Source organism: Desmodus rotundus, chromosome 1 (genome assembly GCF_022682495.2).
Source record: "Desmodus rotundus isolate HL8 chromosome 1, HLdesRot8A.1, whole genome shotgun sequence".
Taxonomy (NCBI): domain Eukaryota; kingdom Metazoa; phylum Chordata; class Mammalia; order Chiroptera; family Phyllostomidae; genus Desmodus; species Desmodus rotundus.
Genome location: NC_071387.1, coordinates 118,358,550 through 118,376,826, shown reverse-complemented (window position 1 = coordinate 118,376,826; position 18,277 = coordinate 118,358,550). Strand labels below are relative to the sequence as shown.

Here is an 18,277-nt window from a genome sequence, read left to right as displayed (position 1 = left end):
GTGCGCCACGCTTTGCTCACCCATTCAGCGGCTGATGGACGCTCGCACTGTTTCCACCTTTCGGGTGCTGCCAGTGCTGCCGCTGGGAGCGCGCACGGACAGAGAGACCTAAGCTCTGACACACCTACCTCCGAGGGCAGAGTACGTCCAATGTATTATATTTAAGGCAAGGACAAATGGAAGGCATCTGGAGGTGCGTTTCCCTCTAGAAGTTTTAACTTAACACACATACACCAAACTGATTGGCTAAGGGTGTGGGTGAACTGTCAGATTCTGGAGAGCTCAGTGGGCCTGCCTGCCTGTGCCAAGGCACAGCACAGGGTCTGGTGGGACCAAGCTGGTTTATTCATCCAAGAGGTCTGTTATAAGGAAAAAACCTTGCCAGCCGTGTGCAGGCTCAGGAGACACCAATGCAGTTCTTCACATGGCCTCTTCATGACTATTGGAGATAGGTCAGCGCCATGAGGCACTGGTCCTGAGGCCTGGACAGGCACCTGGGGTACAGACAGAGGGGGACCAGCCCTCCAACCTCTACTCCAAGGCATGGTGATCCCAGGAAGACGCTCACCCAGCCCCAGGGGGCTTCCTGGAGGAGCTGATGCTGGTACCGACTCCAAGAAGAGTCTGTGTTAGGTTAAGGACTGTGAGAGCTGTCTGGCTGGACCACAGCTAAGGTGACCCCCCTTTCTGCTTTGTCCTGTTGTCCAAGGCAACTGGTTGCAGTGCTCCCTGTTGTTCTCAAAAGGGTCTCCACTAGGATGATAAACAGTCACTGTGTTAGCTGCCTACTGCATAGCAAATGACCCGAAAACTTAGCGGCTTGAGACAACCGACTTTTCTCTCTCTCATGGTTCCCTTGAGTTAGGAACTTGGCTGGGCGTGGCTCAACTGCGTGAGGCTCTCTTACGAGGTTGCAGTCCAGCTGCTGACAGGGGCTGTGGCCCCTGGAAGGCTTGCCCGAGAGGGAGGGTCTGTTGTCAGGGTGGCCCCCTCACAGGCTGTCGGAGGAAGGCCTCTCCGCTGTGGGCCTTTCCACGGGGCTGCCTGAGAGTCCTCACAACATGGCAGCTGGCTTCCCCTGAGCAAGGGATGAGAGAGAGAGGGAGGGAGGGAGGGAGGGAGGGAGGGAGGGAGGGAGGGAGGGAGGGAGAGAGAGAGAGATACACAGCAGGCAGCAGCTATCCTTTGACGCCCTTGCCTTGGAAGCCTCGAAGCCTCACTTCTGACACCTTCTACCAGTTAGAAGAAAGTCACTAACCCAGACTTCACTTAAAGGCAGGGGAGTTCCAGCTTTTGAAGGGAACAGTGTCAAAGAATTTGGGATATTTAAAAACTAACCAGTTACTCTAAAAATAGGGCATGTGTGGTGTAGGGACAAGACAAAAGCAGAGAGGACACAGAAGGTAGAGCCAGGAATATTCACAATGCCAGGTAAGGCAAGTAAATCCGGATCAGGGCCCAGTCTGAGAAGGGCTCTGAGCAAGCTATGGTCAGGGATTCAGGGTGCCCCCCGACATCCTCCAGGCTGGGCCCCATCGCCTCTGTCAGCTTCCGGAGCTGTCTCCTCCATCTGGGCCGTCGGGCCTCTCGCCCTCCAGCTTTGGCAGAGCACATACCTTTTCCCTCCGCACAGGGCAGAAGCTCCTTTAGTGTTTCCCACTGGGCTCTGCTCATGCAGGTGCATGATGCACGGTTTCTGCATGAAGAAAACACACCACTTGTGCCAACCCCACGCAGCGGTCACGGTGGGCCACAGTCTGCACTCTGCATGCACCTTTCTCTCCAGCCTCCAGGCCTTTGCTTCTGCTGCTTAGAGGGCTGTGGCTGTGCTAAGTATCTGCATCGCCCTGGAGACAGACAGGAGACCCACAGGACTGTGTATCTGTGGGCATGTACTCACTGCACGTTCACCTTGGGGACTTTCAGCTTCCTGCACTGGAATACATTTCAGGATAATGACTTTGCCCCCACCCTCTACTTCCTTGCTGCACGGAGCAGTGCTATGGCCTTTTGGTGACACCTCTGCTGAGTGGGCCCTGGGGAAGGTGTGCCCAAACTTGTGTGCTTTTGGGCCTGGCCTTGCAGTCATCAAGATAGGATCTACAACTAGACTCCCTGGGTTTGGATCCCAGCTCTGCCACTTCTGTGTGTCCTGGGGCATTCAAGTTCCTCGGTTTCCTCATCTGTGAAAGGGAGATAATCCGGCCAACATGGTGTTGTCATCATGGCTTTCACTGTATACTTACTAGGTGTTCCCAGTTTTGCCTTACAGGGTTGCAGAGAACAAGTCCAAGTCCCTGGGGGTGGCACTAGTCTCCACCTCCCGGCAGCCACAGTGCAGGGAGTCCTGACTGGTGTGATGGTCTCACTCCGTGTGCATATGATTGGTGCAGGCATGCTCATGTGACGCAGTCTCATCAGTGACATGAGGAAGTCTGTGCGGGAGCAGGGGGTGTTCCTGGAAAGGATTTCTCAGAGACACCTCGAGACTACAGCCCTTTCCCTCCACTCGGTTTGCTCCTGCCCATAAGGCCTGGAGTTGCCCCTGCTGGTCCACAGGGCACCACACCATCAAGCCGAGGATGGCCAAATAGACAGGAAGACTGGGGTCCTTGATGATATCATCAAGCCTTTAAATGACCAACCCTAGAGCAGCCCGACTTACAATCTGTCATGCAAAGTTCAAAGTGCTTATTGTTGAGGCTAGCTAAGTAATGGCCCAAGGCATCCAGCTGATATTCTGCACTGCATCACATTTCATCTTTTTGAGATTAAGCCCATCATACCAGTGCATGTGAGCTCAGCTGTGCACTCAGGGAAGACTTCCTGGAGGTGGTGGGGCTAAAATGGTATCTAAAAGAATGAGCAGGTGGACACAAGGGGTAGGGCAAAGAGTAACATTTGAAGCAGACAGAACACAGGCATGAGGCTGGAGACACCACAGCGTGTGGGAGTGGGAGTGTGGGTCTGTACAGCCGGGAGCCACGAGAGACAAGGCGGCAGAGAAGGGTGCGTTGGGTTGTGGTGGGTCTTTAGCCAGGCTAAAGAATCTCAGTCCATCACAAGGGTTGAGGGGAAGCTCTGTGGACACCCTTGGTTTTGCTCACTCAGGGTCTTGCCACCCAGCTGTGTGCCTAGAATAAGTACACTGAGCTGGCCTCTGCCCCCCTATTCTGGTCGTACCCAGGTGCTGCCCTGAGTGGGGGCAAAGAGCCAGGGCAGGGGTGTTGGGCCGTGCTTCTCCAGGTGTGATCTGCCTGCCATGCTTCTTCCAGCCCCCAAGGGCACTCATAAGAGACTCCGGCTGAAATCTGGGTCACTCTGTGCCCGAATGGAACATCCATCAAACAGGCAGTTCCTAAGTGCCTACAAAGCACTGTGCTAAGCACAGTAGAGAGAGGACCTGGTTCAAATCCCAATTTTGTTTCTTCTCAGTGGTGTGACCTTGAGCAAGGCGCCTTACTTCTCCAAACCCAGTGTCTTTACCTGTTAGGGAGAGATGGTGAAGTCAATGGTGCACTGTTATCTCTGGTACTGGGAGCGGGGGAGTTGATAAAAAGATGCACAAGAAGCTTCCTGAGCATAAAGTTGAGGTGGGAGAATAAGACAAGCAAACGATATCCTGTTACAGACAAAAGTTGAGAAGTGATGAAAAGTGAAGCAGAGGGAGCATCTGAGCTGGGCCATCAGAAAGCAGAAAGTCTAGATGGGAGGTGATGAGGACAAGTACTCCTGCTGGAAGACAAGGGTCACAAAGGTAGGGCAGAAGGGATACAGCAAACCGGCAGGTGCCGCTCTGTGCTCCTAAAGCCTTTAGAATAGCACGCTGCAAACAGAAGGGCTGGACGTAACTGTTGCATATGGGCATCATTTACAGCCTGTAATAGCAACACTCTGAGCTTATGTCAGAAAGATGCAGATTCAAGTCCTGGCTCTACCACTTACTGTGTGACCTTGAGCAACTCACTTAACCTTTGAGTCTCAGTCCTTTGCAAAACAGGTGTTTGTAAACCCAATCAGAGAGATGTACCAGGGTATACGCAGGATCTGGGACCAAGACCCCCTTTCTCACCTAGCTAATTCCTATTTTAAAGCCCTAAGATCCAGTGCCACCTCCTGCAGGAAGTGTATGTGCTTCCCTCAGGCAGTCCCCAATACCCACTCCACCCCAGTAGACACCCCCCCTACCCTGATTCTACCTACTGTATTGTGATCACCTCAGTCCTCTCCTATCAGGCTCTGGGCTTCCAAGCGGGAGGGGCATCCTTTGGACCCAGCTGCACCCCCATAGAGTGGGGATCTACCAATGCCGTATTCCTACCCAAGCCTCCACCCAGGTAGACACCAGAGGGACAACGCGACTAAGTCTGCTGGGGTGAAGGGAAGGGGGTTTCAGGAAACTTTCATAGTGATATTACCAGATCTTGAGGGTTGGATAGGAATTTGCTGGGGAAAGGGGTTCCAGGCTGAGACGGAAGCGCAAAAGCACAGAAGTGTGAAGGGAAGGAGAAACCTGTGAGTCACCAGAGTGTCTGTCAGAGAGTTGCTAAAGAGAAGGATTCTGGGTCCACATCTGGAAAGGCCTCAAATGCCATGGCAAGAGCCTACCCTATAGCAAGTGACCGAAAACTATAAACAGGTGGCACAGAGACCCTCGGGGGAGGAAGCTGTACTAGGTTGATCTGAACTTAGGCTGGAGGTGGGGTGAAGAAAATGACAGGGCTAGGGGCCACCGCTAGGGGGTAGGTACTGATGGAAAAATCAAAGAGGACCAAAAGTCTACCTGGGTGACCGACCCTTCAGAACAGCTTAAACAGTACATGCACACTCCACTCCACTTTACACTCGACAAGAAGCCCATTTCCACAATTACTCCACGCTACACACACAGCAGCTCTCTGAGAACTTGCTGTTCAAGTGGTGCTGTCTTCATCACAGACAAAGTGACAGCCAGAGAAGGAATGGGACCTTGCCGCTGTCAGGCAGACAATGAGGGGGCCAGTCACCACCTGAAGCCAGTGTCCTGGCCAGGGGTGCCAGGAGGCAGCTTTCAGCCATTTGACAAATGAACTCAGCATCTTTTAGAACCCGACCCCAGAGTCTTGGAGATGACCTTTGACCTCTGAGTCATCTTGAGACTGCACTGGTCACCTGGGCCTTAGACCAGATGACCCCTGCAGGAGAGGGAGAAGCGGGACCCACTGAAGGGTAGGTTTTCCACGGTTAGACAGGTGGTCAGGGGCTCATGCACAGGACATGCCTATCTATGAGTCCTCCAAACTGGCCCCTGGGGTGGGGCTGGAAGAGGGTCAGTCCTTCCACAAAGGGAAAGGGGCAGAGGGATTGGCCCTTTTTGGCCTTTCTAAGAAGCCCTCCAATGCCCCCTCCTCCCGGCACCCAGGCCCGAACAGCCGCAGCCTGAGTCATCATCCCAGTTTGAATGGTAGCCGAGAAAGCAGCCAGGGGGCTGCCTGGGGCTGAGGGCCAAGGGTTGGAAAAACAAGGCCGCTTTCTCTACTCCAGCCTTGGAGCTCAAGGCAGTGTTGGGGGGAGAGAGGGCAGGTAGATGCAGGATGGTGGGTGTCAACAGCCAGAGGGGGATGTGTGTGTCCGGGGGTGGGGGGGTGTAGCGAAGGAGAGATTCAGAACCTGAGCTGTGGGCTTTTCCTTTTAAATAACCTGTTTAATAATTACCTTTGCAATCAAAGGAGCCAGGGCCCAGCAAAGACAGGGATTTCAACCCTCCAGACCCCATCGGGCAGCCTGAGAAGAAAGTAAACAAGATGCCACTGGCAGATCTCATTCCATCTTGCAAACAATGGCGGGACTGAGCTCCCCGCTCAGACACAAACATCAAAGTGAGATTTCCAGGCAAGAACTTTACCAGGCAGATAAGAGGCTTGGATTGAATTATTTCCCTGCATCCCAGAGCTCCCTGAGCCCTGCACCCAAGAGGGCAACTTAGGGGTGGTCATTTTAACATTAACCTTGACCTGTAATTTATTCATTCATTTTGCAGCGAGGTAGAACCAACTCCACCTCAGCCTCTGAAAAACCAACCAGCAACAACAACTTCATCCCTTTGAACAGTCACAATGGTGGGCAAACAAGGGATTTAAGTTACAGCGGCTAGCTCAGCTCGCACTCACACTCCACTGGGCTCGGGCTCCTTAAAAAACAAAACAAAACACCCTAATCCAAGCACCCACCAGTGCTCACAAAATCAGACCTGACCTGGCACTAGGAAAATCCAACTTGTTTTTCTTCAACCTCCCAAGGCCTTCAACTATTTTTCCTCCTGCAGCATCCAAGCCCAGCCTCAAGGCAGAGCCATAAACACGCCTGCTCCTCCCCCTTCCACGGTTCGGCAAAACACCCCCCTTCCACCTTCCCGGACCCCAAGGATTAAGAACCACCGCGACCGTCACCCACAGCCCCTCTCCTGCCCTCACCCAGCCCCCCACAACGTCAGCAACAGCCGCAGCACCTTGAGATAAACACCCACTAATGATTTCATGCTACCCGCCGCACTCAGCAGAATCCCTCCTCCACCCCCACCCCCCCGCCCCGCCACCCTCCCGGCCCTGGATGGGGGCCGGCCCAGCCGAGGGATTGGGGGATGGGGAGGGAGGTAGTTTGTTTTTTCCACTGCCGCGTCCCCACACCTGTTTTTCATTCATTCATTCGTTCGTTCATTCATTCACGGATTCGTCACTGCAGCCTCCCCGGCCCTCCGAATCTCGGGGAGGGTCTGGGAGGGAGGGGGCCGAGATGGAGGAAGACAGCGGCCGGGGTGCATTTTGGGGGGTCGGGGTGGAAGGACCCCGTTTGAAGGCAGATTGGGTGCCTTTGTCAAAAGCAACGCGAGCTGCGGGGCGGGGGCGCTCCCCGGGGCTGGAAGTTGTTTTCCGAACCGCGGCGGCGAGGACAACCGCCCGGGTGCGCCTCTTTGTCTCTCCCCGGCCGGCGCCGCGTCCCCGCGCGCTCACCTGGTCTTGGAGGACAGGAAAGCAAGTTTGATCAGGCCGTAGGTGAAGAGCGGGATACTCTCCTTGGCGACGCTGGCAACTTGCAGCCGGTGCTCTAAGATGTGGAGTTCCATCGTCCGCCCGCGCTCCGCGGCTGCTCATCCGCGGGGGGCGAGCCGCGGCCCCCGCCCCCTGCGCGCCCAGCCGGCACCGAGCGCCGCGGGCAGTTGCCCCGGGAACCGGGAGCTCGGCGGCGGGCGGGCCCGGGCGGACAAAGGAGAGGCCCGCCAAGCCGCGAGGGTCCACGGGCGGCGGGCTGCGGGCGGCGGGCGAGGGCGGCAGCGCTGGCGGAGCGGCGGCGCACGGCGCCCGGCGCGGAGAGCAGCTGGTGTTCGCTGTAACAAACAACTTGCCACTCAAACGCCGGCCCGATGGGCATGCGCGGCCACGGCGGGGCGTGCCGGGACTTGTAGTCGCGCTCTGCCCGGCGCTGCCCGCTGCTGATGTCAGGGGATGGGCAGCCGAGCTAGGGGTCAGCCTGGTGCTCTGGAAATGCACGAGTGCGGGCCCCCAAGGGACCACCGGGTAGGCGGAGGGCAGAAGTGGGGGCTTTCTAGCCAGCCTGAGCCTAGGTGCAAGCTCTGTCACTTAGCGCTCGGAACCGGTGGCTTTGGGGTCACAGCTAGTATCCAATGCAGCTCCAGCGTTGGAGGAGGCCGGAGTCTGGGAGGGGAGAGATGTGGAGAAACCGGTAATTACAGTGCAGAGAAGCAAAACAGAGAGGGGTGCTGGGGTCAGAGATGAGGCCGAAGGGCTTAAGGGGTTTTCTTGGAGGAGGGGACATCCAGGCTGGGTTCTGAAGGATGAATGGGAGCTCGCCGAGGAGGGGGGCGGGGTGGGGGTGCGCGGGGATCGAGGCCAGGTGCCTTCCAGGCAGAAGGAACAGCGTGTCCAAAGGCACAGAAGCGTGAAAGCCTCCACCGTGTTGTGTTTGGCTTTGTTGGAGCGGAAAATGTGAGGGAGGAAAGTCAGATAAGGCAGGCGCAGTCACCAGGAATCCGGTCGAGAGGGGTTATGTGTGCAGAGCTAATGAGGGGGCCATTTATCCCGCAGGAGAGGGGGTGAGGGCGACTTGGAAGGCCGAATTAGGGAGAAGTGTGAAATACATTCGCAAGGCTTCCCACCTCAGGGCCTCTATGTCAGTGACCATATCCCTCAATGGCTCTCCTTAATGGCTGACCGGTTTTGAAATTTTCTAGGTTAAAGTTACTGGTGCTTTGCCATTTGGTAGAGTAATTTGGAGATGGGATGGGCAGACTGGGAACTCTCTTTAAGGGAAGTTCTGGCTGTGCTCCTTCACACTCTTTCTCACCCCTTCTCTGTTAGGTAGGAACATATTAGGCTTCCTCATTTCCACAAAAGGGTGTGAAGCCTGCATGCTGATCTTGGAGAATACCGGGCCCCTTATGTCTTATTGTCATTAGACAATGTATTAGCCTCTAATAAAGAATAGGCTTACTTTGCTTTGGTTTTCTGTCTCCCTCTTCTAGAATCTCAACTGCACTGAGGCAGTGATTTTTGTCTGTTCCTGCTGTATTCCCGGTGCCTGCAATGTGACTGGCATGTGCAAGGCATGCACTTAATATTTACGGAGTGCATAAATGCATGCATCTATTCCTTTAGAAGCTAGAGATCTAGAAGGCCCAAAAAGAATTGCACTCGGGGCCAGGCAAGTACCATAAATGTGTGAAGCAGTTGGGTATCAGACAGTCGGAAATGGTACAGGAGAAGGGAGGCCTGCCTGAAGGCATAAAATTCAATTTTTAAATATCCAACCGGTGAAGCCAAACAAGGCTAAAAGCAGGAATCGGCCAGCTTTCTAACTGGCTCTGGATGGCCAAGTCGGTATTTTTCAATCTGTAGGCCATGACCCATGAGTGCACGGTGAAATTAATTTAGCAAGGCATGACTAGCATTAAAAAAAAATGAATAGAGAATGGTATAGCTCTTTGCACATAGTAAGGGTAAGTCACTATGATCTTTTCTGTGTTTCAGGAAACTTTGCTTCTGCCTGCGTGTGTACACGTGTGCATTTGTGCGCCCCTGCATGTATACACCGGATTTTGATTCGGTGCACACATGCAGGGCTGTCCAACCTTTTGGCGACTCAGGGCCACACTGGAAGAAGAAGAATTGGCTTGGGCCACACATTACATACACAAACACTAACGAAAACAAGAAAGATCTCATAATGTTTTAAGTAAATTTATGATTTTGTGTTGGGCCGCATTTGTAGCCATCCTGGGCCTCATGTGGCCCTCGGGCCCGTGGGCCCGTGGGTTGGACACCCCTGAAGGTATTCCTTCCTGTGGGTCTTGGTCAAAAAACATTTGAAAACACTGTGGGCTTTTCATTTGATTTGTACAGTGGCTTTGTATTTGGAGTTGTGTTTGGTGCTTAAGATTTTTGTAAAACTACCTACTGAAATTAATATTGGGATGTTAAAGAAACTGGCCTTTGGGTTGCCAAATCCAGAGGATAGTTTCAGGTTGGGACTGGGATGAGACGTTCACTCCCAAGGTCATGTGAGCTCTGGCTTGGCACTTTCCCAGTGGAGTTCCCGCCCCTCTTGATTCCTTTGCACTGTGCTCTTATGGTCCTTCTCTGATTCTACTGGGTTTCCCTCTGCCCAACCAAAAAGTGAATGGGGGTCCACCTGGTGTTCCTTTCTTTTTAAACAAAAAAAATTTTAAATAACTTTATTGAGATATAATGTATATACCATGCAATTCTTTTATTAATTTATTTATTTTAGTATATTTTATTGATTATGCTATTATAATTGTCCCAATTTTTCCCCTTTTGCCCCCTTCCCTCCACCTCCTACCCTCCTTCCCTCTAACAATCCCTCTGCCCCTTAGTTCATGTCCATGGGTCGTGCATAAAATTCTTTGGCTTCTCCATTTGCTTAACACCCCCCTGTCTATTTTGTACCTACCAATTATGCTTCTTAATCTCTTGACCTTTTCCCCCTTCCCCCTCCCAGTTGATAATCTTCCAAATGATCTCCATATCTATGATTCTGTTCTTGTTCTGCTTGTTTGCTTAGTGCATTTTTGTTTTTGTTTTTTAGATTCAGTTGTTGATAGTTGTGAGTTTGTTGTCATTTTAATGTTCATAGTTTTGATTTTTTTTTTCTTAAATAAGTCCCTTTGACATTTCATGTAATAATAGCTTGGTGATGATGAATTCCTTTAGCTTTACCTTGCTGGGAAGCACCTTATCTGCCCTTCCATTCTAAATGATAGCTGGCATTGCTGGATAGAGTAATCTAGGTTGTAGGTCCTTGCTTTTCATCACTTTGAATACTTCTTGCCAGTCCCTTCTTGACTGCAAAATTTCTTTTGAGAAATCAGCTGACAGTCTTATGGGAACTTCTTTGTAGGTACTCTCTTCTTTTCCCTTGCTGCTTTTAACATTCTCTCTTTATTTTTAACCTTTGGCATTTTAATTATGATTTGTCTTGTTGTGGTCCTCTTTGGGTCCAACTTATTTGGGACTGTCTGAGCTTCCTGGACTTCCTGGAAGTCTATTTCCTTTGCCAGATTGGGGAAGGTTTTTCTCATTATTTTTTCAAGGAAGTTTTCTTGCTCTTCCTCTTCTCCTTCTGGCACCCCTGTGATTCAGACATTGGTACGTTTGAAGTTGTTGTTCCAGAGGTTCCTAAGCCTCTCCTCATTTTTTGAATTCTTGTTTCTTCTTTCTGGTCTGGTTGAATGTTTATTTCTTCCTTTTGTTCCAAATTGTTGGTTTGAATCCCAGCTTCCTTCCCTTCACTGTTGGTTCCCTGTAGATTTTTCTGTATTTCACTTCTTGTAGCCTTCATTTCTTCCTTTATTTTGTAGTTGTACTCATGAGTTCTCTGAGCATCCTGATCACCAGTGTTTTGAACTCTGCATCTGATAGGTTGGCTGTCTCTGTTTCGTTTAGTTCTTTTTCTGGGGTTTTGTTCTTTTTTTTCATTTTGGCCATATTTCTTTGTCTCCTCAATTTGGCAGCCCCCCCTGTGTTTGTTTCTGTGTATTAGGTAGAGCTGCTTTTACTCCCTGTCTTAGTAGTGCTGCCTATGTAGAAAAGTAACCTGCAAATTGTGTGGGGCAGAGCCTTATGTAATTGCCAGGGTGGGGCAACCCGCTACACCACTCTGTGGCTCTGTGTGTGTGTATGTTTGTGGGGCGGGCGCTTGGAGAGGGGACAGTGCTGCTGCCTGGCCTCTGGAGGCCTGCCCAGCATTTGCCTCCCTTCCAGTCACTTCACCCACCTCCCATATGCGATTGGCACCCTTCCAGCTGCTGCTGTGGGGTTTGTATATGTTTTCAGCCCGTATGGGCCCTTTAAACAGAGAAAATCTGGTAGTTTCTTCTGCCACCCCAACTTGCACTGGCTTTTACAGCCTCAGGTAGTGGGGGATTATCTTCCTGGTGCTGGAACCCTGGGCTGTGTGGTCTGGCCTGGGGCTGGGATTGCTGGTTCCCAAGGTATCCCTCCTGATTTTTATCTACCACGTGTGAATGTGGGACTGTCCATTCCACTGCTGCTGCAGCTGCCTCTCCATGCCACACTGCCTCTCCGCCCCGTCTCTGTCACTCAGCCACTCCTATGCATCTGGATGAATGTGGCTTCTTTAAATCCTTGGTTGTTGGACTTCCATACAGCTCGATTTTCTGATGGTTCTGGGTGTTATTTGTTTTTGTAATAATTCTTTCTATGATTGTGCAAGGAGGCGAAGCATGTCTATGTATGCCTCCATCTTGACCGGAAGTTCTGGTGTTCCTTTCTGTAGTATGTTTTTTCAGTAATAGCTGCTAGTGAATCGTGCCTCCCAGTAAGGCATCCCACATTGACTTTGAGTTTGGTCATGTGGTTTTCTTTAGCCAATGAGGTATTAGCAAATGTGCTTGCTAAGTCCTGTAAATTGGAACTGCCCACTTAAATGCTGCCCTGAGACCATCATGCTATAAAGAAGACCAGATGGAAGACCACATGGAGAGAGAGGTCCAAGTGTTCCAGTTGTTCCAGTTGAGCCCAGCCCCCCGCTGACAGCTGGCACCAACTACCAGATGTGTGAGACCATCTTGGACCCTCCAGCTCAGTGTTTACCTGCATGTAGCCACATGAGTGAGGCAGGTAAAACCAGAGCTACCCAGTCTATAGAGACCTGAAAAATAATACATCATTATTTTTAGTCACTAAGATTAGAAGTGGTTTATTGTACAGCAATAGATAGCTGATATATTCCTTCCACCCTCATCTTCTCTTACTTAATGGGTGTACCCAGTCTCTGGCTTCTAATATGTGAATGGCCCTCAAATTGACAGTTCCAGCTTAGAACATATTTCTGTGGCTCTGATTCACATATTTAACTTCCTAGTAGTTGGCTACATCCACTTAAATGTTCACAGGCTTGGCTAACCCAACCTGTTTAAATCTTACCTCATGATCTAGCCTGCCTTAGACCATCAACTCTTCCTCCTGTAATCTCTGTCTTGGTTAGCGACACCATTCCCAGTCCCTCCGGTTACTAACCTGGTACGGCACACTATATTTTCCAAGATTGCCGCAACAAGATCTGTTCTATGTGCTCCTCTCACCATGTGACATTGATAATCATCCCATTAGGAAGTGGGTCTATGTTCCCTCCCCTTGAGTCTGAGCAGGTCTGTGACTACAGAGGAAATGACCCCACCTGACTTCGGAAGCTAGGTCATAGGTGTATTGCTTCCACCTGGTCTTCTTGGGACACTCATCTTGGAATCCACCTGCCATGCTATGAGTAATCTTGGGCCACATGGAATGACCACAGGTGGACACTTGCTTTGGTTTGCTAGGGCTGCATGACAAAGCACCACAGGCTGGGGGACTTAAACAACAGCAATTTATTTTCTCACAATTCTGGAGACTAGAGAGAGAGGAAGGGAGAGAGAGGAACGTTGATGTGAGAGAGAAACATCAACTGGTTGCCTTCTCGTATGCACCCTGACGGGGGAATCCAACCCACAACGTGGGTATGTGCCCTGACCGGGAATCAAACCCACAACCTTTTGGTCCGTGGGATGACATTCCAACCAGCTGGGCCACACCAGCCAGGGTCTGATCTCTTCTTCTTAGAAGGACACCAGTCTTATTGGATTAAGGCCCACCCTAATGACCTCATTTTAACTTAATTACCTCTTTAAAGGCCCTATATCCAAATACAGTCACATTTTTAGGTCCTGGGGGTTAAAGCTTTAATATATGAATTTGGGGGTGGGATGTGGACACAGTTTGGCCCATAGCAGTGTTCCAGCCAACAGCTTCAGCTGAGGTTCTGGCTGACAGGCAGCATCACCACCAGGAATGTGGTGCGAAAGCCTTTGTCGGAAACCCATGAGAGGCCCTGTGCAGGAACTACTCTGCTGAGCTTAATCACCCTCTAGAACCATGAAAGATGATAATAAAATACTTACTGTTTGAAGCCACTCCATTTTGGGATGGGTTGCTGAACAGCGATAGGTAGCTGGGACACTGTGGAATCAGCTTGGTGGTGGTGGCAGAGGACAGGGGAGGTTGACCAGTGAATCATCCCAGGTTGCTACCTCTTGCTTCCTGCTCATCCCCGCCCCAATGTCTAATCAGTCACCAAGTCTTAATGATTTCACACATTGCACACCTCTGTAATCCAGTTTCTCTTTCAATCTTGACCATCACGATCCCAGGTCAGGACATAACTTTCCTGTCCTAGATGGGTACGGTGGCCTCCTAATGTGCAATCCATGCTCACGTTGCCGTGGTAGCCCTTCATTGATGTGGCCCTATTTCTGTAACTCCTCTGGTTAGTGCCCCTCTAGGGAGCATGAAGAAACCACAGCCCTCGTAAGGAAACCGAGACCAGGTCCTCCATGGCTGGTCATATGTAAAAGGGGACAGGCTTCCTGACTCCCATATGGTAACCATTAGCCAAATGTGGCTATTAAGCGCTTGAAATGTAGCTAGTATCATGAGAAACAAGTTTTACCTTTACTTCATTTTAATTAATTTAAATTTCAAAACTGATACTTGATTCAGCTATTGGAAAGTTAGGGATAGGGTGACCAAGTGTTTGGTTTTCCTGGGATTGAGATATTAGTTTTTTATTTTTATTTTATTTTTTTAATTGTCATCCAAGGACATGCTTATTGATTTTAGAGAGAGAGGATTGGAGGGAGAGAGAGCAGAAAAACAATGATGTGAGAGAGAAACATTATGGATCTTACCTCTCGAACATGCCCCAACTGAGGACTGAACCTGCAATCCAGGAATGTGCCCTGACTGGGAATCAAACCTGCGACCTTTAGGTTTATGGAGTAATGCTCCAACCAACTTAGCCACACCAGCCAGGGCATGGGGCTGAAGTTTTAAAATCAGGACTTGGGTAAACTGGGTTGAGTTGGTCATACTACTTTGAAAAAACTTGGTTAGGGAAACCTAAATACAGATCAAATATTGTGGATGAGAATAAAACTTTCCAAATGGCAATGAGATAGAAATGTCAAATACACCCTGGCTTTTAAGACTTGGTGTGTAAAAAAGAATGTAAAATATCTCATTAATATCTCATTAATCTTTTTTATATTGGTTGCATGTTGAAATGATAATATTTTGGATATGGGGTTAAGTAGAATATATTATTAAAATTAAGTTCATCTGTTTCTTTCTACTTTTTAAAATTCAAAATGACATATGGCTTGCATTATATTTTTATTGGACAGCATCGCGGTAGAGTGGCGGTTCTCAGATTGTGGTTGGTGTCAGCGTGACCAGGGGCACTTGGTAAGAATACCCAGGCCCAAAACCTGTCTTGCGCCTCTTTTTTGTTGGCTCTCCAGACTTCAACCACCCTGCTGTGGTGGGGAGGGCTGGGAGAGTATGGACTCCAGAAGCTCCTTTCCACTTAGGTCTGGAGTCTCTGGACCCAAAAAAGCAATGCCCAGAGACAGGCAGGGCTTCTCTGCCTGGCGGAGGCCTCATGTGGACTTTGCTGGCATGGGCTGCTCGGACAGGGTGGGAGGAGAAAAAGGAAAAGAGAAGGGAGGGCCGAGAGAACTCTGTTTGGCCAAGGGTGTCTGGTTCTGGGGCTCAGGTTTTTTCTGGATCCTTATCTAGTCCTAGGTGAGCTGACCTTGAACCTCCTTTCCTACGTTTGACAAACAACAGTGAGGGCCATGGGGTTCTTGAGCAAGGCAGAAGTCTGATGAAATGGGTGCCCCGTTGGTCTATTCTGAGGGATCCCAGGCCTCCGTCACCTGCCTCTCCCACACATTTCCACGGGGCTGTAGGAAGAGATTTCTCTGATTCCTTGCTAGAAATGCCCCCCTGCCCCCTGTGCTTCCCTGCATCCCCACAGGAAAGGATTGCTGGTCCCCAAAGTACAGTGGACCGGCTTAACGTAAGTAGTCATAGCTTTATCCCCGCCAGCCGCTTTCCAGATTTCAGGAACAGGGTCCTTCTTTCCTGCCCAGCCTTGTCAGGAGCCCCCAGGCCTCAGAGGCCAGCCTCTCTGCTGCAGATCCACACTTAGACACAGGCACTAGGCATCACTGGGCTCCACCGCAATACACAGTGTGAGTTATGGGAGACCAACCAACCAACCAACCCACTCACCAACCAACCAACCTTGCATCCTAGAGAGCCGGACCCGGTCTGAGTTTGTCCTCTATCCCCTTCTGTACTGTGCAAGTTAAGTCTTCTTTCTCTGTTTGGGTTTCCTTACATGTTAAAGGGGCATAGTGGTGCCATTCTTGTAGGATGTGCACATGCGCATGTGTGTATGAGTGTGTGCACCTATGTGCACGTGTGGTAGTGCACGTGCTCATGTGAGTGTGCACCTTTGAGTGGAATTAAGTGAAACAATGGCTTTGGGAAAGCATCCAGCGTTGTTCCTGGAACACAGAAAGTGGATGCTCAGAAAATATTTGTCCAATGAATGAATGAATGAATGAACAGTTCTTTGGCAGTCTGGCCTTAAGGGAAGGCCCCCTCTGTGCCTCCTATCTGGGCTGGCACGTTGCCCTCTCAGAAGGAGGGGAGGAAGGACATGGGTGTGCCCAGGCCTTTTCCTTGGTGCCCGCATGTACGCTGTTGCATCTGATCCTCAGGAGAGGTAGGGATCACGTGCCCACACTGCAGAGTGGGAGACTGAGGCAGGGGGACACTAGGAGAAGAGAAGAGGAGCCTGTAGACAGCTTTCCTTGGGTCTCCCAAGGGCCCACGCCAGGGCTGAGCATGCAGGGGTACTTAAGGAACACCCGTCGGTTGAGTCAGTGAGTGATTGCCGTGGTGACAGCAGGAGCCCCATCCCCTTTCTTCTGGCATCCCTGGGCAGGGCTAGGGCAGGCCAGAGGCCACTGAATCTTTCCTGTTCTCTCTCTCTCCATCTTGAATCATTTCCTTCCATACCGTTTTCCTGTCTCCTCCCCCTTCCAACATACTTCTCGGGCTGTGACCCTTTAATATATAATTTTTCTTTTTCCTTTTTGTATGTGTGTGTCACAGTCTGTGTCTGAGGATCAGCCTTGTAGCCTGTGAGAACCATTTTGGTTGCCACGATGGAAGAGGCCGAGGGCCCCCACACCCCTCCCTCTCACACTCCTGCGTCTCAGTTTCCTCATCTGTAAATTGAAGTGGTTGTAAGGACTTGGGGTGGTTGTGTGTAGGCGCCGAGTACAGGCCTGACCAACGGGAAGTGCCCGATGGACGTGAATTGTTGCCGTTGTAATTCTGCCTGTTCCTAAGGCTGGCCCTACTGCGGTTCTTCGATACCCTGGGAGCTAATTCTGGAGGGGTCAGTGCCTGAGATCCTGAAGGTGTGATCACTGAAAATGCAAGTCTCCGATGGCTGCCTCGCAGGAGGGTGGTGAATGTCGGTCAGTAAATCTCTAGGACAGGAAGACTGTAACTGAGTCCTGTGGAACTAACACACAGCCTAGTCTGAATGGCAGGCCCAGGGCGAGCAGAGCTGGGATGACGTGTGGCCTTCCCTGCAGTGGTTTTCATTCAAGGTTGAGGGGTGACTCATGGTGCACCTGTAGTCACTGGCAACTGGCCGGTGGGGTGTCTTAGGGTCTTGAGTGACCCCTAGCCCGAAGCGGCCCCAGAGTTCCTTCTCAGAAGGTCAGAGGAGAGGGAGCTATGCCCAGGGTGTCTCTTGGAGGACACTGCAAAGAAGATTCACTCTCTTGGGAAGCAATTTGGTCTCTTTAAAATCCTCTGTGAAGATGCAGAAACAGCTGCAGTGGACATGGCTGGGATCGCTTATGAGATATTAGCCTAATCTCGGTGAAAAGAGCCATTTATCAGGGGACATTCCTTCCAGCGATGAAGAACCTTTCAGAACTTGATTGCAGTTAATGCACCAGCCTTTTCAAAGTGTTTTATTCCACTCTCAATGAGATAACGAAGCCCTTTAATTTACTGTTCAAATTCCAAACAGACTGAGAGGACCAGGCGTTGTCCACGCCCCAGGCCTGAGTAGATGGAAGGCTGGACCTACCCAGCTCAGGGGGCCGAGTACACCGGATGTATTGATGGCCTTTTCAGGTGGAACTGCCCATCCTGTGGGGGAAGCTGGTATGGTGTTCCGGCAGCCTAGGGTCCATCCCAACCTTGTGGCTTCCTTCCTGTGTGTCCCCAAGGAAGTCACTCACTTAAGGCCTCAGTTTCATCACCTGTAGAATGGTAACAGCAGCATGGGAGGGCCTGGCTGAGACGGCAGTGCCTGGCACGTGGTAGATGGTTAATAAGTGGCAGTTGTTATTGGCTAGTGAAGTTGAGCCCTGAGACCCAAAGTTCTCAGAGAAAATTGTACTTGCTGCTGGTCCTGGGAACATTCACACCCATGACTGGGCCTTGGAATCACAGCACAGCACCAACTAAAACAGCCATGAGCCCTTTACCTCCTGCTCGTCTGCCTCTCCATCATTTCAGTGAATGCTGCCCATTTGGCATAGATGATGGGTGGATGGGTATCAAAACCCAGCCACAACAGCAACAGACCCCATCTCTGGACCTTGTCCATGTCTCCGCCAGCCCCCTATTTGGGCCTGGGAGCTCCTCGGTCTCACGCTCCCCGGATCTCACCCCCTAGTGGACACACATACTGTGTAACACATGTGGTGGTGCAGGCTCCGGGTGCATCTGAGGGGCACCACTAGACCTGTGTTGCCTACAATGCTGTCCCGACAAAGAAGTAAAGTCGCTCACTGTTACAAAATCAGTATATTGTGATAATTTTC

General features: G+C 50.9%; 1 protein-coding gene across 1 annotated transcript in view; it reads right to left on the bottom strand.

Moving 5' to 3' along the window:
- The window catches only part of CASTOR2 (cytosolic arginine sensor for mTORC1 subunit 2), a 49,863-nt gene extending 42,489 nt beyond the window's left edge, over positions 1-7,374 (bottom strand). The window contains exon 1 of the mRNA XM_024571533.3: positions 6,990-7,374. Within this exon, the coding sequence (XP_024427301.1) occupies positions 6,990-7,102 (113 nt within the window). The 5' untranslated portion in view covers positions 7,103-7,374. The remainder of the gene's footprint in view (positions 1-6,989) is intronic.
- Positions 7,375-18,277: the final 10,903 nt, after the last annotated feature.